The sequence below is a fragment of the Sorghum bicolor genome, chromosome 9 (assembly GCF_000003195.3).
Source record: "Sorghum bicolor cultivar BTx623 chromosome 9, Sorghum_bicolor_NCBIv3, whole genome shotgun sequence".
NCBI lineage: Eukaryota > Viridiplantae > Streptophyta > Magnoliopsida > Poales > Poaceae > Sorghum > Sorghum bicolor.
In genome coordinates, this window is record NC_012878.2 from 8,491,355 (window position 1) to 8,514,423 (window position 23,069).

At 41.4% G+C, this 23,069-nt stretch overlaps 1 protein-coding gene across 1 annotated transcript; it reads right to left on the minus strand.

The window, feature by feature from the left end:
- LOC8055710 (NAC domain-containing protein 73) lies at window positions 7,278-21,522 on the minus strand. Its single transcript, XM_002440705.2, has 6 exons — window positions 21,324-21,522; window positions 14,808-14,939; window positions 14,541-14,718; window positions 9,931-10,301; window positions 9,366-9,449; window positions 7,278-7,932 (listed from the first exon to the last, which is right to left on the minus strand). The coding sequence occupies exons 2-6, from the start codon at window positions 14,922-14,924 to the stop codon at window positions 7,888-7,890; spliced, it is 795 nt and encodes a 264-aa protein (XP_002440750.2). The 5' UTR covers window positions 14,925-14,939; window positions 21,324-21,522; the 3' UTR covers window positions 7,278-7,887.

Below are 23,069 nucleotides of genomic sequence, written 5' to 3' on the forward strand. Positions count from 1 at the left end.
CACCATGATACTCAATTCTTTTTCCTGACGGTGCTGTTAAGAGCATTTTGTTCTGGGTACCATAGATCACTCCTTTGTGTACACACAACCATCCATTACCAAGGACCAAGGGAATACCAAGTGACTCTAGCACAATGAGGTTTACAGTGAAGTTTTCCTTGTTTATGACCAGATTGATATTTGAGCACACCTGATCTGCTTGTATTTCTCCCACTAGGATTTGAACTAATAAAGGCTTCTTCGTTTGACACTTTACCCTCTCTATTGTCTTTACGAGGTCGACAGAAATAAAGGAATGCGAAGCACTTGGGTCAAACAGAGCAAAAACTTGCACTAAGTCTACTTGAATATAGCCACCAACCACTTTGGTAGCTCCATGAATGTTATGTCTATCCACATTGCTCAGTCTTCCATTGATATAGTCTCGTTGCACCTTACTTTCTTGAGTAGGCTTCTTACGGCTTTTCCTTTTTCTCTTTCGCCGTTGTGGATTCTGATTTGATTCACTTCCAACTTGCTCTTCAATATTATTATTTTGATGATACTCAGCTTCATCATACTCATAACATTCTTCAAGGGTAAGATCATTATTCTCTTCCCATGTATCAGTAAGAGACATCATATAGGGCTCCTGATCCATGGGATACTACACTCCCTGTCATGAGGTGACCAACATCAGTAGCACGAGAAGGAGAGATGATCATAATCATAGAATATCTCAAGAGACAACACTCTCTTCAAGATAAATTGAGAATGCATCAACCCGTGATATCAAGGTACTACCCCCTTAAGAAAGGTTGACTAGGAGGCACAAGGAAGGTAGCTTGCATTTTTTTTGACAAGTTATCTTGCATTGAGGCCTTTTTGACATCCCAAGGAACTTATGTGCAAGGATGAAACAAATATCCTGATTTTCCTCGCGATATGAAAATCACCAGCGCAGTAAAATGGACATAACTCTTGTTCTGTTAATCCAATTGGGTTATAGCTTATACCGTTAGAAAGCTTAGAAACTTATCTAAAACTTTGCTGTAGAACACTTTTCCAAAGTCTATAGTTATATTTGTCCAAAACAGCAGGCAACCAGAACTGGTCCAGATTCTTGACAGGACATCTGTATCGTCTTGTGATTTTTGTAACTTCCAAACCATAATAGCTATGAGGGTGATTCTTGAGGTCATAGAAAGATCTGGAAGTCCAATTTCATCCAAAATTTTCTTATGATTTTTTTATTCATCCAAGATCAGAGACATAAGCCGATAAAGATGAGATACTCTAGAAAGGCAGGATAAGGTAACAAGAGAAACCAAAACCCAACTGTTTATGTCATTAATCCTTATGCCTTAGACATATAAACTAAATGAAATTGTGAAGAATCTCACAAGATCATTACAATCATTACAAAGATCCAAATCAAACATAAACATAAAGGCAATTCAACCAAGCAGTAAAGGTTCACAAGGCACACAAACTCGACTTTCGCTACTAGCGTTTTTATTACACAAGGGCACAAACTCCTATATCTTAAACTCAGTGTGGCTTCTTTCATGATACTACTGTTGGTTCTTCTGTGGACAAGACTTTACATAGTGTCCTTCCTGTCGGTAGTGATAACACTTTTTCTTAGCTGGATCCTTCGTGATATCATCTTCCACTGAGGTGTTGCTCGGTGTGTTATCAGTTCGCTGACTCTGAAGGTTTGTCTCTAGTTGGCTAGCTTTCTTTCTAACTTGGTTGATCCTTCGAGGTTGATACTCTTTATAAGTGATGGTCCATCCATCTATGCATACCTCATGAGCAGTGGGGTTATCTTGAGAAGTTTCTTCATCTCTAAGGTTTGGATTTTCATGGCCAGAGTTCAAAGCTAAATGTGACAACTTAGAATTTGAATGTTGTTCACTTCCCAATGCTGGCTCTAGTGATTTTGCCTTCCTCTTCTTATCCTCATTAGTCACACAATTTGGTTTTACCTTAACTTCCTTTTTAGATGACCTATTCCGAAGACAAGGAAGACCATAATGCCTACAACAATGGCATTGATCATGATATCCCGATGTATTACTACCAACACCTCCATGGATTCTCATATTTTTCCAAGCTTCTGCTACTTGTCTCTTCACTGGTCCTGAGATGCACTGCTGAGAGTTCCCATTCTGAGTCATTCCTTCCACTACTTGCTTTTGCATGGCTAGAAGCTTCTCCTTGTCGAATGCTTTTACGAGTGGCATCTCTGAGTCCTTTTGTTCATTCATGCCAAAGGTCTCCTCGTTATGAGCCATCTAAATAGACAAGGTGGATGGATTTAGAATAGAGACAAAGTTTTTATAATAGAATAGGGTAGAGGTAAGCATAATTTTTAGCAATTATCAAGGTTAAGGTGAAAGCAAGAAGTAAGCAGAGATAGAAGCATTCTAAAACGTCCGGTTCTAACTAGGATTGCGTCCTACAGTCAGCATTGCTTTGATACCACTTTGTAACACCCGATTTTAAGAACAAAATCAGATATGCACCATATGTAAGTTTTAGAAGACAAGCCTCACATATAGCTACAAATAAGGGGTAATATCAAAGGACAATGCATAAATTATATAGCGTACATAATAAATTAGAAACCACCTTGGGCAGCAAACACGGAAGAGAACTCCAAACTTTGGGTGTTAACCCCACTCTACAGGATCCAACTGACTGGTTGATCACAAGCCCAAAACTTCTCCTGAGGTGCGGGGGAGATAGCAAGAGTGAGTTCAAGACGAACTCCGCAAGTATAACAACTAGATTGTATAGATCCCACCATCTCATGATCAATGTGACATAAATAATATAGAGAATTAAACAATAATCAATGAGTTTCTTAACACAAGATTCATCACCCTTAATGTAAGAGTTCCCAAGGCCGCTCGTGACCGTGAGCACGGCTAGTATACCAGTTTTTAACACTCTGCAGAGGTTGTACATCTTTACCCATGAGTCATGATTTACCCTTTCGCCTGAGGTGATCAGCCTCGTAACCCACTACCAAGGTAGGTCGGCAGGGATCACTATGAAGTCTTTCAAAGGTTCGTCTAACAAGTTAGGGCCGCTTGGTTTCGGTAGTCAGTCCGTGTGATTCTACCACTCGTAGGGAATCCGCGGTCTGCTATCCCCCATTTGCACCACACGGGTAACCTCTAACAAGCTAGAAAAATTACTCATACTTGACTAAAGCCAGAGCCATTATAGCCCTCATGGTTGCACTTTCATCCCGGTTATCACTTACGAATAAATCCTCAAGTTGTTAAAAAGTCATTATTATCATTTGTTGCTTTATATCAATCTAGTCACAAGATCATGGTCATAGAATTAAAATCCAAATGCTATACTTGCCTCGATCCAATTGCTCCTGCTGGTCCTGCTGATCTTACTTGCTTCCAAGGCTCTGATCTTGATCACCGAAGTAATGCTCACCGACTAGACTCGATCATCAATCATCAACAATCAGAGACAGACATACACGAAGCAAACAATCCTTTAATTAGAACAGTACACCAACAGATCAAAAACAAAATAAAATGTTTAAAAACAAAACCTACATTTTGCTACGATCACATAGATACGAAGATCACGAAAATCGGAACTAAAACGATCAAGTTACGAATTTACAGCGATTTCAAAGGCATTTTATTAATTAAACCTAACCCTGAAATTAAAAAATTGCAAACTACAGTAACAGTGGTACTAACATGTAGGGAATTTAATTACGAATCTAACACAATTTGAACGGGTCAAATCGGAGCTAAAACGAATATTTTATGGCCTAAACAAAATCAGTGGCAAATCTGTAAATATAACAGAGTATAAACGATTTAAAATAAATCAGAAAAATCTAGAAAATCTTCCCTGGCCCAGGACTGCGGGTTGATTAACCAAAAGTCGGGGGTCTCTTTAACAAAAAGACCCATGAAGGGGTATGGGCCGATCCTGGCCATCAGATTCAAGATCAACGGGCGAGATTAGATGGGAGGGGAGAGAGAGGGGACTGGCGGCCGGAGTTGGGGAAGGTTGCGGCGGCAGCCATTGCCGGCGGCGTTGGAGGTCGCCGGCGTGGGCGATTTAGGGGCTTCGGGCCACGGTTGGCCAAGCCGAAAACACTAGAAGGAAGAGGGAGCGAAGGCGAACTCCCATGGACCCTTCGCGCGGCCGGGGAAGGTCTCTCGCGGCGCACGCCATGGCCGGCAGCCATGGGCCTTGCCGAAGCTCGCGGCCAGCGCTGTAGAGCGCTCCAAATCGAGCGGAAATTACACGGGGAGGAAGAGAGGGAGATGGCGAGCTCAGCAGCGCAAAGAGTAGGGGCGGAGGCGGCTTGCGGGATTGAAGAGCGGCGGGATCGACGATCCTGGAGGCGGTTCTCCGAACGCTACGAGCAAGAGCGGGGCGAAGCCGGTGACGAAACGAGAGCGGGGGGGAATGGCTCGGGCGCGTCCGAAGAGGGCGAGGCGCGGGGAAAACGTGGGGGAAGGAGTGGGCGCGGTTGCGGCACTGGACTTGGCGTCCGTGCGTTGAGAGAGAGGGAGGGGCGGTTGGGGGGAAGGTGAGGGATGACAGGCGGGCCCGGCCTGTCAGCGGGTGAGAGAGGAGAAGGGGGGAGAGGGTGGCCGGCTGGGCCGCGGCCCAGGAAGGGAGAAGGGGGCGCGAGGTGGGCTGGGCCACCAGGCCGAGAAGGAGGGGGAACAGGATTTCTTCTTCTTTTTTTTCAAACTAACTTTCAAAGCTTCTTTCAAATTGAATTTTGAATAAATGTTTCTTTTACAAAAAATTCACACATCACAAAATAAAAGTGTTGCAGCATGAATGCATCAAAAAGTTTTCTAAACTTATATTAAATTTTATTTTCCAAAAATTTATTTATTATTTTTTTCCCTATATTTTATGAGCACAAAATAGCAAATTAAATTATTTTTCATCTATTTCTAAAAGAGAAAAATTTAGGGTGTTACATATAGCTCTCACAATCTCATGATCAATATGACATAAATAATGTAAAGCATTAAACAATAAACAATGAGCATATTTAACACACAAGAATCATCACCGTTGATGCAAGAATCCCCAAGGCCGCTCGTGACCGTGAGCACGGCTAGTATACCAGTTTTACACTCTGCAGAGGTTGTACATCTTTACCCATGAGTCATGATTTACCCTTTCCCCCGAGGTGATCAGCCTCTTAACCCACTTCCAAGGAAGGTCGGTAGGGATCACTATGAAGCCTTTCAAAGGTTTCCAAGTTAGGGCCATTAGATTCACTCGGCAGGCAGATATAGAGCCCCCCTTCCATGGCACATAACTCGCAGTCTATGCACACGGACAGAGGCCACACTATACCCAACGTGTCTAGCCATTCTTACGCCATTTAAGGTAACCGCTAACAAGCTAGAAAAAGGTCCTCATACTGAGCTAAAGCCAGAGCCATTATAGCCCTCATGGTTGCACTGTTGTTCCGGTTATCACTTACAGATAAATCATCAAGTGGCTAAAAAGTCATTTTTATTGTTTATTACTTAACATTAATCTAGTCACAGGATCATGGTCACAGAAATAAAATCTAAATGTTATACTTGCCTTAGTCCAAATGCTATATTGATCCTGCTGGTCTTACTAGTTGTCCAAGGCTCTGATCTTGATCACTGAAGCACTCTTGTTCACCACAGATTGCTCACCGTCTAAACTCGATCATCCATCACCAACACATAACAATCGAAGACAAACATACACGAAGCAAACAAGACTACAATTAGAACAGTACATCAATCATATAAAAACAATATAGAGAGTTCATAAAAAGATTCTACGCAGCGCTACGATATCATAGACGTAAAAATCACGAAAATCGGAGCTAAAACGGAGAAGTTATGAATTTTCTAAGATTTCATATAGACAAGTAATTAATTAAATAGGGTCATGAAATTAAAAGGTTTCAAACTAACAAAACAGTGTTACTAACATGTAGAGCTCATTAATACGAATCCAACGCAATTTGAATGGGTCAAAACAGAGTTAAGATGAATATTTTATGGCCAAAAGAAAGTCAGTGGCAATTCTGTAAATAGTGAAAGCGTATTTTTAATCTAAAACCGAGCTGTTTGTGTTTTCCAAACTGAAAGACAAAGTGATTGGGGCTTACGTTGGTGGACAGGGAGTAGGTTCACCGACAGTGACGCTTTCTTAGAGCTACAGCAACGCCGTAGCAGCCGACCGTTCGTAGATGTCGTGTATAGGCGAGACGATCGCGATCACGTTGTATAGAAGAAAATATAAATTTTATTTTACTACCTTAGGAATTCTCAAATTAGAGGCTTCCCTCACGGTAGTTTTTGGTGTGTTTTGTCTAAGGGGTTGGTACATATATATAGGGAGAGAAACTCCCCACCTCCACGTCAACTAGCGATATGGTACTAATTGATTTGCAACCTTCATTTTTACTAATAGGCCTAATTAATTATGAAAGCCCATTAGTAAATAACTATATGGTTTTTGGGATTATTATGGGCTTTATCGTTGGAAAAATAATAAGAGATTTATTATTTTCAGAATTAATTATTTTCATTGATAAAATAATTCTACAAAAGTTTAGAATTAGTAGTTAAGCCACGAAAAATGCTCCAAAAGCTCCGAAAATTCGGGAAAAATTCTCAGAGATATTATAGAACATGGGGAACCCGAATAAAGTTTTTGGAGCTCATGATAAGATTGTTTAGAGCATCTAAAAATTAGATCATGCTCAGAGAAAAGTGAGAACAGAAGATGGAAAAATTCTCGAAAAATTTGTAGAGATTGCTTGATGGATGAAGAACTAAAAAAGTGCTTTGAGTGACAAAGAAAAGATTTTAGGAAGCTCCTAATAAAAACTTGAGTTGAGAAACAAGAAATTTTGTTGATAAAGATAAAGATAAAGACGTACTGGTCAACAAGGAAGATCAATCTACTAAACGCATTTTAAAAACTTTGCTCACTCAAACACATAAAGGAGCAACAAGGATCACATCAAAACATATGCACCAGCATGTATGCATAATAATATTGCTAAGCCTTATGATAAATTTTAATTTTAAAAAAATATATTATTTTTCCTATATTTTCATGAGCACAAAAATATAAAATTAAATAATTTTATCTATATTTCAAAAGGAGTAAATTTTAGGGTGTTACATGAAAAAATTTGAAATGTATTTGAATTCAAATTCAAATATGCATACAAATTTGAATTTGGCGTGCAACAATATTTCCCTACAGACCATGTTTCCTAGGGAAAGCAACTTTACATATGAATGGCCTTTACACGTAAGATGGAACCTGGTGGTGTCAGCAGATTCCTAGGGAACTAATTTCCTAGGGAAACCAAAGATCCCCTATGGTTTCTCAGCCAACCCGTAGGGCATTGACTTGTTTCCAGTCAAACATTCCCTAGGAAATGTTCCCTACAAAGCACCGTAGGGAACTGGTTTCCCTAGGGTTTTGTCCCTTCCCCTAGGAATTTGAACGCTAGGGAAACAGCTGGATTGCAGTAGTGTACATAATCTGCACATTGATGGGTAGTCGGATTCCTCAAAAAATAACAAAGAGAAATAACTAGTCAAAATCAAGATTTCTCCCATAATATTAAACTTATAATATGATAAGATATTTAATATATCCTGAACAATTACATGTGTATATATTACTTAGCTAGTAGTAGAGTTCATCTCAAATGTCACCAATGCTCAGAACCTAAAAATTCTAGCTCTAACAAAATCCTGGTGGTAGAGCAGGAAGCACCATGCAGTAATGCAGCATTGATTTGATGCTCCTAGGATTGATTCATGACTTAACAGCTAGCAGTGCTATCCATCTTGGTGGTGATCAGGAGGCCAGTGTTCATAAGGCCGTTGTATTGGGCTGAACTGAAGCTTCCTGCACATCCTACATAACAGGAAGAGGACAAAACAATGTACACATCTAAAATCAAATGACATTGACAGTGTTGAAATCATCAAAGAAAAGTAACTTGTATCATGTTTCTTGCTTCTTTTTTTAGTGTATATATGGAGACTACTTATTGCTACATGACTGTGTGACAAAAATAAAATTTGAAAGTTGTTTCCTGTTAAGTATATCTATATCTATATCTATATCTATATCTATATCTATATCTATATCTATATCTATATCTATATCTATATCTATATCTATATCTATATCTATATCTATCGACATCATCACCCACTAATGCCTTGACAGCACACTAATTTTCAACCTATTAATGCAAGCCATCTACATCACATCCACTAAGTGTAATTTCCATTTCCAATAGCCATGCATGTTATTTGTTTTGTGATTTCATCATCTTATAATTTGATCTAATTCTTAGTTTTTAATGAAATTATTTCATTGACATACTCAATTTTGATAAGAATAAATGCAAACAAGTAGGTCTAACTCATACATGCAATGAATTCTAAGAAAGTGCTGCAACAATATGCGGGTTATGCTTCTTAATCTGTGTTTTGCATCACAATTAAGTAGAAAATGATTTCTCATTAAATGAAATGGAGAAATGCATATTCCATTTCCTTTGTTCCTATTACAGGAACAACGTGAACAGTGAATATATATGTTAACTTTGTAGCTAGCTACAAAATATGTTATTCTGTAGCCACCTCCATTTATGATAATTTTATATATTAATTTATGATAATATGTATACATATTTACGATGGTTGGGTTACTATAACACATGAGAATATTTACCGTAATGTTATAGTAAACCACTTAGTAAGGAGTTACTATAATCTTGTAAATCAATATAGTAATTATCGTAACTCAAAGTGGCTACAAAATAAGTTATTTTGTAGCCAGCTACAGAGTAATAGTTCTATATTAATTACTGAGAATAAACTTGAAACATTTAGCATATAGCATGGAAATATGACCCTAAATTTTATTGAATCTATTATCAAGAACTGCATTAGACACAATATACAAGTAAAAGAAGACCAATGCCATGACATGATAAGGGACATATGAAGGTTGATGCATCTGTCCATCCTGATGTGCTTTTGAAATTAAATAAAGTCAAGTCTTGCATTTACACTGGAGTTTAGGCCCTACTACTGCAAAAAGTGTAAAGGCTAGTAGGATAGTCTTTTTGTCTAGACATGCATGCCATAAAAAATTAAAGGCATATAAATCTCACCAAAATAGTGAAGCAAAAATGGGGTGAAAATAGAAGGCTTATTTCATGATGTCAGCATAAAATGATAAAGAAATAGAGCATGAGAGGTATGCCCAAGGTTACTTGAATCTAATCATGACATAGACAATGTAGCAGTATCAAGGTAGTACAGAAATCTTACTTCTGTGCTTATTGTTTGGCACGCTATCATGGCTTCTTGCGAACTAGGCCTTCTGCAGTGAACTTTCTTGTGATGCTGCTGATCCTGTTTCATAGTTCAAGCTAAAATATATGTCATATACTATATTACAAAGAAAATGGACTGCATCAATAAATGTCCAACATGCAGAAATAATAACAAGACATTTTGAGTATATATATGAAGAATTGATGATCTCTACCGCATCTTTGTGCAATAGTAGTATTTTCAGCAAAATGCATGGTCCATAATATAGATTGAACAGCACCTCTTGTTTTTCACCATTGTTCAGGAGGGCTGAGGGATATTGCACTGCAGGTGATAATTTGGGCCTTGTTTAGTTCCAAAAAAATTAGGGAAATCGACACTGTAGCACTTTCATTTGTATTTGACAAATATTGTCCAATCATAGACTAACTAGGCTCAAAAAATTCGTTTCGTCAATTCCGACCAAACTGTGCAATTAGTTTTTATTTTTGTCTATATTTAATACTCCATGTATGTGCCTAAAGATTCGATGTGACACAGAATCTGAGGTCACTTCTACCTTTTCATCATCGTTCTGTTCCATCATTGTTGTGGTAGAACGTTGTGTCTGCTGGTAGAAGACCTTAGACACGACCAGCTCCCCATCCTTCTCCTCATCCCTACCGAGGTGGTATTGATGCATCACCCAGTTGGTCTTCTCTAGCTTGTTCCCTTGCTTTCCATAGTTACTGTACAACACTAGGATCTTCTTGCACCCCTTCTGCCGACCACCAACGATCAATGGACGTGTCTTGCCGGTCTTATGCCACCGCGCCTCGCCAACATCTTCACCGCGTTTTGACTGGATCTTTCTCCTCTTCCTTGTGCCAGAGGTGTAAGCTTTGGATGGCCTGTGGAAGAAGTGCTTGCTGACGCCATCTCTTGTCACACCTAGGGATAATCAATTAACTCGGTATAAGCACAAGAGTGTGTGCAGTTATGGCATACTATATACAACTAACAAGTTGAGATATGTTTCAGTTAAATTATTTTGTCTCATACTAATAAGTAAGGTCTGGTGATTAGTGTCAATTATGGCTACACGTGCATGTTTATTCACATATTTAACCACTATACATAGAAAATTAAGTGTAGAAAATTAACCCCAGCGGGAGAAATGAAAGGTAGCCTACCGCTATAGCTACCTATATTTTGGAAACTTCCTAAGCATCTTCCCATCATGAGGGAGACGTGAACAAAATATGTGTTCAGCGCCAGTGGCGGAGCAAAGAATTTCATGGAGCGTGGGCAAGACATAACTAGTATTTTGTGGAGCACGAGCGAGACATAAGATCATACTAATAATAACAACACTCCAAAATAGCACATATAAATATATATATATACCATATTAATAATAACAACCCATGTTTTAAATAGCGAGCTAAGGCCAAGGTGTTTAGCATTTTATAAACTGTAATTAGCGTACTTTAACGGTAAAATTGTGCATGAACGCAAATAGCGGCATAATTTTTTTCAAGCTATTTCGGGCTATAGCGTCAAAAATAGCGGGCTATTTTTTCCATGATAACAACGCTAGGTAAAATAGCGCAAATAAATATACAACATAATGTAAAACTAGACAGCCACAGTAGTTTTAATTTTAGGCTAAAATAATCTTGTAGTACACGTGTTCACAGCGACTCAGAATAAAAAATAAAGATAAATTTAAGTGCTTATCGCTACACAAAAGTTAACCAAACTACCTGTTTGGCTAAAGTCTCGTCTCCTCTAGAGACACACAACTCCACATGTGATCACAAGTGAGATGTGTGGAGATGTCTGGGTTTTGAGCATGTTACGCCGCAACTTGCTCCAAACTTTTTCAATTTTTTTTCATAGCCTTCACATGCGATAACACAACACCCCGTCAAGTTTCGTGATTTTTCAACTTCGTTTGGATTTTATATAATTAAAAAACACATTTGTCACTCCTCGATGGTCGTGTTACGTGTACAAGGACTTGAAACTTTTGGTGAGCTTTGGTACACGGCCTTAAAACACATTCCCCACCATGAATATCATATTTCAAAGGCCAAAGTTTCATTATTTCATGTATCTGCAATTCAAATTTGAAAAATGCGGGAAAATTCAAGTGAAGGAAAAAAATTAACGAAATATAGGTAAATATTTCCAAAAAGGCCCAAATTCAAACATGTGATTGTAAACAATGTATCTAGGCAACAAAAAAATTTTGAAGTCACAATTCAAAAAAAAAAATGTTTGCCGACAGCATCGAGTGGCTGTCGGCAAAGAGCTTAGTTTGCCGACAGCCAACAGTGGCTGTCGGCAAACCGTGGACTTTGCCGACAGCCAACAGTGGCTGTCGGCAAACCGTAGACTTTGCCGACAGTGGTCTTCGGCTGTCGGCAAACAGATGGTTCGCCGACAGCCCATATCCTGGCTGTCGGCAAACGCCTGGGCTGTCGGCGAACATCCAGATTCCTGTAGTGTCTGCTATTTGCGATTTTTGCTGCAAGTGCAACTCAGAAAGTCAGAAGCCTGGTGTGGCGCCGTGGGCGTGGTGCAGGTGGGGCTTGTGTTGTGGGGTTGAGGACCTGGGGTCAGAGGTTGTACTGTCGTCTCCTAACTGGATCTCGTGGGAAGAACAATTCTGTTAGCTTGGTCTGTAGAATTGAGAATTTGGGAGTTGGAGCTGGTGCGTTTATGCAATCGGGGTTGAGATCAATGCATCACTTAATTTGGCTCGAGTGATGGCGTCACACCGGCTTAGGCGCCGCACGAGCACTATATCTATCGGTCTCTGTGTCCATGGCAGCGGCGTGCTCCGTGCCTCTGCTTAGGCAGCACTGGACCTCGCTTGGGCCTAAAGTGCTAGAAGCAGGGGAGCCTGGCGAGAGGCCTAGGGTGGCTAGGCCTTGGCTCTGCCACTGTTCAGTGCCAATTTTGCAAAGATAAAGAATGTATCTACAAACATCCCATGGATATGTGGAGGTGGATAATACAAAATCCGTTAAAAGATGGTAGATGGAGCACACCAAGTTCAAGTGATCATCAAGAGTATGAGATCATCATGTATATGGCCACATCAACTGTAACAAAAAACTAGATGAATTAAAAAAACAGATCCAATGTAGGAGGAACTAGACAGGTAAAGCCTTTATGTTAGCCATGCATGCAACTATTTCATAACACGTAGCCCCCTCATGCAGAATGGGGATCACCACATACATGGGCCTAGCTTGGCCTTCAGCCTGTAGTGCATGATGCAGCCTTATGCTCACTCACACGGCCACATTTTCCAATGTCCTCTGCCTTCCCCGCCTGTCTCTTTCTCTCCCTCAATCCATGGCTTACATAGGCCCTCCTCTGACAAATCTGACAGATCCAGGGACGTTGAACCTCATTCAACAAGTAGAGTGGATCTCTAGCGACCCCAACTAGCTTAGTGTTTTGGGTTTGTGGTTTTTGAGTTTGGAGTTGGAGATATTTTTTTTCTTCATCTATAATGGAAAGATTGGGGAGGCCGATGGACTGGCAGTGGTGATAGTGGGAGAGGGAGGTACGGGTGCCGCACATCAGGTGTGTTTATGCAATCGGGGTTGAGATCAATGCATCATTTAATTTGGCTCGAGTGATGATGTCACATCGGCTTAGGCGCCGCCCGCGCATTATATCTATCGGTCTCTGTGTCTGTGGTAGTGGCGTGCTCCGTGCTCCGTGCCTCTGTGTAGGTAGCACTGGACCTCGCTTGGGCCTAGTGTGCTAGAAGCAGGGGAGCCTGCGTGAGAGGCCCGGGGTGGCCGGGCCTTGGCTCTACCACTGTTCAGTGCCAATTATGCAAAGATAAAGATTGTATCTGCAAACATCCCATGGACATGTGGAGGTGGATAATACCAAATCCGTTAAAAGATGGTAGATAGAGCACACCAAGTTCAAGTGATCAACAAGACTATGAGATCATGTATATGTCCACATTACAGATCTAGATTCATATTGATGTCAATAGAAATTCTTTATGAAATATAACTCAACTGTAACAAAAACTAGATGACTAAAAAAAGATCCAATGTAGGAGGAACTAGGTAGGTGAAGCCTTTACATTAGCCAGCGGCAGAGGGTGGATCAAAAGCATGGAGGGGCTTGTTGCAAGAACTAATGTTGTATTAGCTAACTGCAAAAGCTACATATGTTTTATAGGTTACCAAAACTAGGATTATGCACTATCTAAAGTAAAGTTGTCACAGAGGAAGGGGGGCTGAGGCCCAGTTTTGCCTCCATGGGCCTCCGCCCCTGACGTTAGCCATGCATGCAACTATTTCATAGCACGTATCCCTCTCATGCAAGATGGGGATCACCATGCACATGGGCCTAGCTTGGCCTTCAGTCCGTAGTGCAAGACTTAGCCTTATCCTCACTCACACGACCACGCTTTCCAATGTCCTTTGCCCTCCTCTCTAGTCTCTTTCTCTCCCTCAATCCATGGCTTCCATAGGCCCTCCTCTGACAAATTCGGTAGATCCAGGGACGTTGAAACTCATTCAACAAGTAAAGTGGATCTCTGGCGAGCCCAATAGCTTAGTGTTTTGAGTTTGTGGGTTTTGAGTTTGAAGATGGGGATATTTTTTGTTCTTCATCTATAAATGAAAGATTGGGGAGGCCAATGAACTGGTAGTGGTGATAGTTTGAGAGGGGATGTTGTGTTGCCGCATATCGGGTGGTGGGAAAGGCCAATTGGGGCGCATGCTAGAGACAGGGTGTTGGCTGGAGAGGGAGGAGATGGATACTATGATTAGCATGTGGTTGTGAGTGGCAGCGAGCTCACATTTCATCACCAGAGCCAAGCAAGAGATGGCATTTTCTCGTCGGAACCAAGGAGAGGCTCGAGCGCACAGTGGAGAAGTGTGCGTACAGTATGCTAATAGCACAGTCATGCATGCGTTAACCACATGTCCTTTTTATTAAGAAGAGAATAGGCACATAAATTCAAGTCGAGAGAGGACCTAAGTGATTAGGTGTTTGACCACACCTCTCACTTAACTAGATGAGCTAGGCTAACATTCTAAAATTAGGCAAATTCTATAAGATCCCACTTCTAAATTTGTAGTAGCTGATAAAACATAATGATGGTGGCAGTGCATGTGAGGTTGAAGGGGAGTATGAACTCACCTGGGAGATTCTCAGGATGGGTGTAGCAAATGCCATCGTCTCCTTGAAGTGTGGTTACAAAGTCACCAATGAGGGGGTGTGCTCTAGAGCCTCCTTCCTTCACCATGGACTCTAGGTGCTCTAGGAGCTCCTGATCTGTCGGATCAAACTTGACACCTGCTGGAAACCCAACCATGTACTGCAATAGCAGCATTTGAATGCACATGCATATATACGAGAATTTAATAAATAGGATCATTGTTAGTGCAAACTAGTAATTTAGCATACCGAATTGCAGTTGAGCTCATGGTCGCAGTAAGGGCAGCGCCATGAAGCTGGTGTCAGGCATCGTTGGTCCTTAAGCTTCTCGTCGCTAAGGTCGGAGGTGTTGTTGCTGGTACTCATGGTGTTTGAGTGCCCCTATTGTATTCATGTTGGATTCACAAATTCATGCATAGTAGATCATATTTTTAAAAAAACAAAGAACTACATGATGTATTAAAGTGAAAGAAGCATGTTGCCTTTTAGAAAGATGGTAGCCTAGCCCTGACTACCAAAGAGAGAAACACAATTGTTAAAAACATTGGATGATCCTAGATAAGTGTTCTGCTCCTGTGTCCTAGACCAAAGTTTCATGATTTAATGAGTTGGTGCCTCTTGCACTAGAAAATCCTTGAATTCATTCTTTCTGCACTTCCTAGCAATCCAAGATTATTTTTTTCTAGAACATGACTTCATTGTATTTCATTAAGAAGAAGTAGCACAATACAAACAAGCGCAATCCCAGGCGAAATGCTAGGATAGAAGAGTTCACAACACACCCGAGGAAAGCAAAGTGGACTAAATCTTGAAATAACTGTGTGACTCAACACTAGGAACCAGCGCTAATACCCACTAGCTACGAGGAATCGGAGATCGCTGAATCCAGTGGTGATCCACACCTTCCCCTCATCCAACACAACCCGCCCTGACTGGTCTGCCATGATCAAAACATTGTCAAAGACACAGGAATCATACTCTCTTAAGTTGCAAAGACACCAGAAGCACCACAAAGTCGAATCCCTTTCAATATAGCCTAGGCACCAAACACCGAGCATCCATCCACCATGAAGAGAGCGAAGAACCCGGTGATGGCGTTAGCTGATCCCAACCACTAGGGCGCAGCAGGCGGTACCAAAGTTCTCTCATGTAGACATAGCAAGCCAGCAGATGATCAACCATCTCATCCTCCTGACCGCAAAGCACACATGTAGTAGACTCCTGAAGGTCGTGACTCTTTTTGTGATCCATCGTTGAAATACGAACATGCAACACGAGTCAAAAAAAGAATTTTACCTTCGACGGAGTTGTGGCTCACCAAAGTTCCTTAGGCCCTAGCAAGGACGACATGCTTAGGAAGAACAACCAATATGCTGACGAAGCATAGTAGGCGCCATTCGGTGTCCATCTCCAAATGTAGCAATCAGGGTCCAGCGGCGTTAGCTGGATCGACTCCCGCTTCTCCCAGATATCAATGTATTTGTACAACACCTGCACGGTATGAGCTCCGGTGATATGATGCACCCATCAACGCTGGTAGGGTGTGTCCTTCACCGACATGTGTAGGAACCGTCTACTGATAGTCCGAAACAAGTGTGGTGCAAAGGACTTGATTTGCTCATCCGACAACTAGGCATTAGTCCAAAACCAGGTCGAGGCCCCATCCCCAAGCTCAACGCGCACATAACAACTAAACATGGCGTCAACCATCTTATCTAACTTAGAAGGAAGCCTCGTCTATGGAGTCACATCGGGCGCGCTCTTTTGCGACTCCCACCTGAGCCTCAGCATAGATTTGAGGATTCTAATGTCTGGTATGCCTAGACTACCATAGCATTTGGGGGCAGCCACAACCGGCCAGACAACCTTGCATTTTCCTCTAGCAACAGAGTCTGTGGCACTCCATAGAAAAGGTGCAACGACGCTTGTCAACCTATTTTTTTGCCAAGGCAAATAAGCAGCACGTAGTAGACACATGGTATGGCTGAAAGCGTCATGTGTGAGCGTCATCCTTCCCGCCCCTTTCAATAGGTTTCCCTTCCATGTTAGGATCCATTTCGCGATAGCATCCACTAGCTATTGTTCATCATAGTGAAGTAGTTGCCCTAGAGAGAGAGAGGCACACCTAGATAGTGGCAAGGAAGGGGCAAGAGCTAGTAGGGGAACACCTGTTGTATGTGCACAACATCCTCCTCCATGCATAAGACATTTGTCTAGGTTGGTGATCAACCCAAGGGTGCTAGCAAATAAATCCAGGATGACATGAATGCAATAGAAGTCTTTTGGCTTTAGGACGAGGAAGAGGACTAGATCATCTGTGTACAACAACATTCGGTGGCCAATGTGGATATAGGGAAGAGGAGATAGCAAGCCTCAGTGATTTGCCTCTACGACCATGGCATTGGGCACCTCCATAACAATTACAAACCACAATAGGGATAGTAGGTCACCTTGCCACAAGCCATGTGCATGATAGATACGTTGGCCTAGACAACTATTGATTGCTTGACAATGAAAGAATTACCGCAATCCAATCCCTCCAACTCTATAGGAAGCCCATGTGCTCCAAGACTTCAAGAAGGAAAGGCTAGGCAATAGAGTTGAATGCCTTGGTGATATGATATCAATTTTGAGCAGGATGCACATGTGCTACCTAGCATGTAGCCAACGGTAGTACAACTGGACAGAGCGGAATTCTCATGAATTCAGATGCTAGCTTGCAAAAGCTATGAATGAGACTAATTAGCATGTAGTACCTAAGCCTAGCTGGGGTCTCATTCTTTCAGAGTAGTACCATGGATGCGTCGTTAAGTTGGTACAAGCCCCTCCAATCTTGTCGCAACCAAGAGTTGAAGGTGCTACATATGTCCTTGACGATAGGCCACACAACTTGGTAGAATCATCCGGTGAATCCATCTGACCTTGGGGCATGGTCAGGTAGGCTTTCCTAGACAATCTTGGCAATCATGGCCTCCGTGAATGGTACAGCCAACAGATGTAGATCTAGCCATGGCAAGTCAAGGTGATCTAGATGGATTTGGTGAAGATGATGGAATCGTGTTCCTAGAAGAGCATTGTAGTAGTCAAAGACTACATTAGACTTGGCCTTATTATTGAGAATTGCTAGTGAGCTTAGGAGCTTTGTGCTTTTGCTTACTAAGTTATGTATGAGCTTCCTCGGTGTGCAAAGTACTAGTAGCATAGGTTTGTGTGACCTTGCTCCTAGAATTGGTTAGGTGAGTTCTTACTAACGTGGCACCTTGTTTGCTTGTTTAGGATCTTTCACAAGGTGCTAGAGAACTTAGATAGAAGGGTATAGTCTTGGCTAGACTGGTAGTTTTAATTCTGCGTTAGTTTTAGTTAGTCGGAGTGTTAAAGTTTTAGAACAGATTATTCACCCCCTTCTAGTCCGCCATCTCGACCCATCACCAACACCTTCCATAGTAGTAGCTGGCCTGCAGATTAGTAGCCAAGGTCTCGGATGGGCCTCATAAGGAGCCTCTTGCCCATCAAGCCTGGACTAGAATCAATAATGGTCTTCATTGTTCTTGGGCCGCTCCCCTGGGCCACATAGCTAGGCCAAAATTAGAGGTGCACACGTTGAGTCCACAGTACAATGCCTGGTATGGAGTTTGAGTGCCCAATTCTGCCTCTAGCTCCATCGGGTCCACACATGGTGGGTAGGACCCCACCATGTCCATATGCGAAGGGATGGCATAGTCAACTTTAGGGGCCATCTCCTATTCACCATGCGGCTCCCACCAGTCATAAAAAAGCTATCCCATTGCTTTTGGCATTGATAGGTGGGTGGCCTCAGGCAGAGGCATTCCCTGACAGGATGTCTAGGATCTCATAGCATGAGGCCCTGTACCCAAGAGGCAGCCTCCCAGTAGTGGATAGGGTACTGATCCCACAATCAACGACTTCAACAACACACCCATGGGCCCACCGCTAGGAACCTTGGATGCGTCACCCACACTAGGCAAGATGACTTGGCTAGACCGTGACGATGAACATTGTGGTAGCAGTCCATTCCTGAATGAAACGACTGTAGTTACTATCGCCTGAGCTAACAACATCATCAGACGAATCACTAAAGTCATTAGCATCTATAGGGGACCTTCGTAGGCGTCAAGCCCAAGATGGAACTGGTTGATGTTGATGTCTGGCGAACCATCATCTTCATCTTCATCTTGACCTGGTCCCCCCATGTCTGATGATAGTGATGGTAGATTCTTTTCTTGGAATGCGACCAGCCTGATCCAAACCAAGTAGCACAAACCAGGAAGTTGTTCAAGCACGCCCTCCATGGGGTTAGGAATGTGTGGTTATAGGATGAAAATGATCTTCTCGTTTGGATGAATATAGGATGTAGACACCATGCCATGATGAAAACTCATGGTCGTTTTCAGCCAGCACATCCCTTAGCCGAGTGCCCTCAACATCCATGCGTGCTCGGTTGAGGATGGTCTGTGTTGTGGAAGCATTCCGTGCATGGAGGGGCACCTGTGTCATACCAACTAGCATAGTGTACCTAAACGAACCTCCACTGGCCATCGAGGTTCTCCTCCACAGATGCCAGACCAGAGGAAGAGGAGCGCCCATCGCTAGGGCGACAAGAACATGGTTCATATCCCATGATGCATGAAATGCATGATGAAATCCTCCAGGTCATGACAGCTGACCACCACATCATCCACCATCAAGCCAAACTGCTTGAAGAGGTAACGGCTGAGCATGGCAGATGACACCATGGGTCTAGTACCACTCACAGCAGTGACAAGGGAAGGATGAACACCTCATCGGTAGCCTGCAACTCCATGGAGTGAGGGACAACGATGAAGTCTGTGTGATGTTAGCATATCGGACGATCACCGAGAGGCCCCACCGCAGCCGTCACGATGTTCGCATGACCACCTAGTGTAGACATAGGAGAATTCGCTAGAGGCTAAGGGGGTGGGGTTGGGGGGCACAACACTTGGGGAATGACGTAGAATGACCCATGGAGACAGATCATGCAGAGGACATATCATCAGAAGCAACACGCCGATGGCCCGTAGCTGGGCGTTGTGCAACAATTCTACGACCATCACCTACATGCAGCGGCGAGCGTCCCTGTTTGCCCTACCCTAGCGAGAGCGGGTTGTTGAAGGAGCAGTGACCCATGCAGCAAAATTTGAAGCACCACGCCGGGTAGATGCAATCTGCCTTGACATGGTTGTTGGCCATGCAATTGAAGCACAACCCATGTAGCGACTGCTTTGGTGGTCCTGAATTTCTATATATATATATATATATATTATTCTACACCGCAAGTTAAAACTGAGTAGAAAAAATACTGAGCAATACTGGAGAGTGTTCAGTATCAACTTGTCCAACACTCAGGACCACGAAATACTGAACAATACTGAAACACGAATACTGAGCGATACTGAATTTTGCTCAGTATAACACTTCGGTGTAGAATAACACATATATATATATATATATATAAGTGCTATTCTACACCCTAGGTGTAGAATACTATTCTACACCGAAGTGTTATACTGAATAAAAATCCAGTACCTTTCAGTATTCGCGTTTCAGTATTGTTCAGCTTTTTGTGGTCCTGAGTGTATTACTAGATAATACTGAACATTGTTAGTACTACTCAGTATTTTTTCAGCACAGTTTTGACTTGCGGTATAGAATAATATTCTACACCTAGGGTGTAGAATAGCGCTCCGAAGTGCATGCAATGACGGGCTCAGATAGGATAGGATTGTGCGCGCCGGGCCCTTCGGGTGTCCATATTTTGGCGTATATATATATATATATATTCCTTTGTACACGTAGTTACTCTCATCTTCAATAAACTACATTGTGTATGTATTCATACTTGTTTATCGGTTTGAGTATGTTTATATACTCATATTAATATACTCTAGATCTTACCACGCGAAAATTTTTCAAAAAAATTTATATTTTAAATATATTACTAAAATACCACTACTATATTATATACAATAAGTATAACCATATACTCTATGTATGCATACATACTTAGCATACATATCACTCTAGATGGTCTAGTACGATCATATACTTTGTCTATATATATTTCGTTCGGTCATATACACGTTAAATCTAGAGATATATAGATGAGAGTATATATATATATATATATATATATATATATATATATATATATATATATATATATATATATATATATATATATATACTATCTTATTTCTATTCTAAGCACCCAGATTATTCTAGCCACGGATCACCGGTTTCTCTTAACAGTTACCATTTCAAGGAGCCTAGAAACAGGTGAACGCAAGCATTCAAACAGCGGGGACTGGGGTAGACAAAGGGTCTGTTTGGTACTTTATAAGCTGTTTATGGGTGAAGCTGTTTCTTTTCTCTCACAAAAATAGGAGTGGAATAAAGCTGAAAAAAAATATGTATGCAAGAATTTGGTGAAGGTATTTTACCAAACACTTTTTCTTAACTTCTTAGGAAGTTGCTTATGAAGCTATATTAAAAAAACAACTTTACAAAGACAACGAGGTAATTAATAAATCGAAATTAATAAATCGAAAACCCGCAGGTTGACAATGTCGGTGTTTGGCAGTGTGGCTGAGATTCAGAGCTACTGCAAAAACCCAAATCATGCACAACGCCGCCCAAATCATAGATCTGACGATCGCAGTAAGGAAAACTGAGAAACGCACGAGATCGAGAGAGAAAACACGAAAAAAAAATGAAAAAGAAGCTCACAAGGTGTGTCGCCGGCGGTGGTCTGTGGTCGCGCTGCAGCTCGTATCGCTGCGGTTGCCGGCCGGAGGGGGAGAGATCGAGGAGCAAGAGGAGTGGAGAACGCCAACCAAGCAGCGGAGAGCAGAAGCAGATCGAGGCCAGGGGCAGGGCCAGGCCGAGGGGTTGGGTTGTGTGAACGGGAAGGATCCCGTGCGGGCTTTGTGTGCCGCCGCTTCCTTGCTACCCAAGCCACCGCGCAGCTTCTGATGGGATGTGGGACCGACGAGGAGGAACTGAAAGAAGAAAATAATAACCTGGGGGTGGGTCCACCAGCCGGACCCGAGAAAAGGTCCAATCTTCCGCGGGAAGCTTCGGCCGCCGACATGACATTACGTCAGCAAACGTGGTACTGCGCCTTTGTTAGGGCCTTGCTTATAGTTTCCAAGGCCTTGTTTAGTTTCTTCCTTAAATTTTTTCGCGATACTGTAGCAGTTTCGTTTGTTTGTGGTAATTATTGTCCAATCATAGACTAACTAGACTTAAAAGATTTATCTCGTAAATTTCGATCAAACTGTGCAATTATTTTTCATTTTGTTTATATTTAATACTTCATGCATGTGTCTAAAAATTCGATGTGACAGGAAATTTTGAAAAGTTTTTGGATTTTGGGTAAAAGTAAACAAGGCCCAAAAGTGAAAAGTTTTTGATACTGTAGTACTTTCGTTTTTTTCGATAAATATTATCCAATCATAGACTAACTAGGATCAAGAGATTCGTCTCGTGATTTACAGCTAAACTGTGTAATTAGTTTTTGTTTTCATCTATATTTAATATTTCATGCATGTGTCACAAGATTCGATGTGACGGGGAATCTTGAAAACTTTTTGACTTTCAGGGTGAACTAAACAGGCCTAGGTCAAAAAGGCTTTTGATTTTGATACTATAGTATTTTTGTTTTTATTTAATAAATATTATCCAATTATAAAGTATTTAGGTTTAAAAACTTCGTCTCGCAATTTACACGTAGACTTGCAATTAGTTTTTATTTTTATTTATATTTAATGCTTCACATATGTGCTGCTAGATTCAAGGTGACTGAAAATCTTGAAAAGTTTTCGATTTTTGAGGTGAACTAAACAAGGCTCGCCTCAACCACCTGTCAAACGCGGTTAGACCCTATTTGAACCGTCACATCGAATTTTACGGCATATGCATATATTAAATAAAGATAAAAAAAAACTAATTTCACAGTTTGCCTCTAATTTGTAAGACGAATTTTTTAAACCTACTTAGTATATAGTTAGATAGTAATTAATAAATACAAACGAAAGTGCTATAGTACTCGGAAATTTTTCACTTAGGCCCTGTTTAGTTCGTAAATTTTTTTGTTTTTGCCTACTGTAGCATTTCGTTTTTATTTGACAAACATTGTCCAATCAAGGAGTAACTAGGTTCAAAAGATTCATCTCACAAATTACAGGTAAACTGTGCAGTTAGTTTTTATTTTCGTCTATATTTAATGCTGCATGCATGCGACCAAAGATTCGATGTGACGGGGAATCTTGAAAATTTTTGCGAACTAAACTAGTTGGCAAAAATTTTGGATCTTGGGTACTGTAGCACTTTCGTTTGTTTGTGGCAAATATTGTCCAATCATAAACTAATTGGGGTTAAAAGATTCATCTCGCGATTTACAGGCAATCTGTGTAATTAGTTTTTGTTTTCGTCTAAATTTAATACTCCATGTATTTGCCGCAAGATTCGATG

Coding starts and splice junctions, on each gene's coding strand:
- LOC8055710 (XM_002440705.2), bottom strand. CDS start 14,924: ATGAGTACCAGCAACAACACCTCCGACCTTAGCGACGAGAAGCTTAAG. Junction 10,302..14,540: donor CCATCCTGAGAATCTCCCAG/GTGAGTTCATAC, acceptor GATTATCCCTAG/GTGTGACAAGAGATGGCGTC. Junction 9,450..9,930: donor AACAGAACGATGATGAAAAG/GTAGAAGTGACC, acceptor ACTATGAAACAG/GATCAGCAGCATCACAAGAA.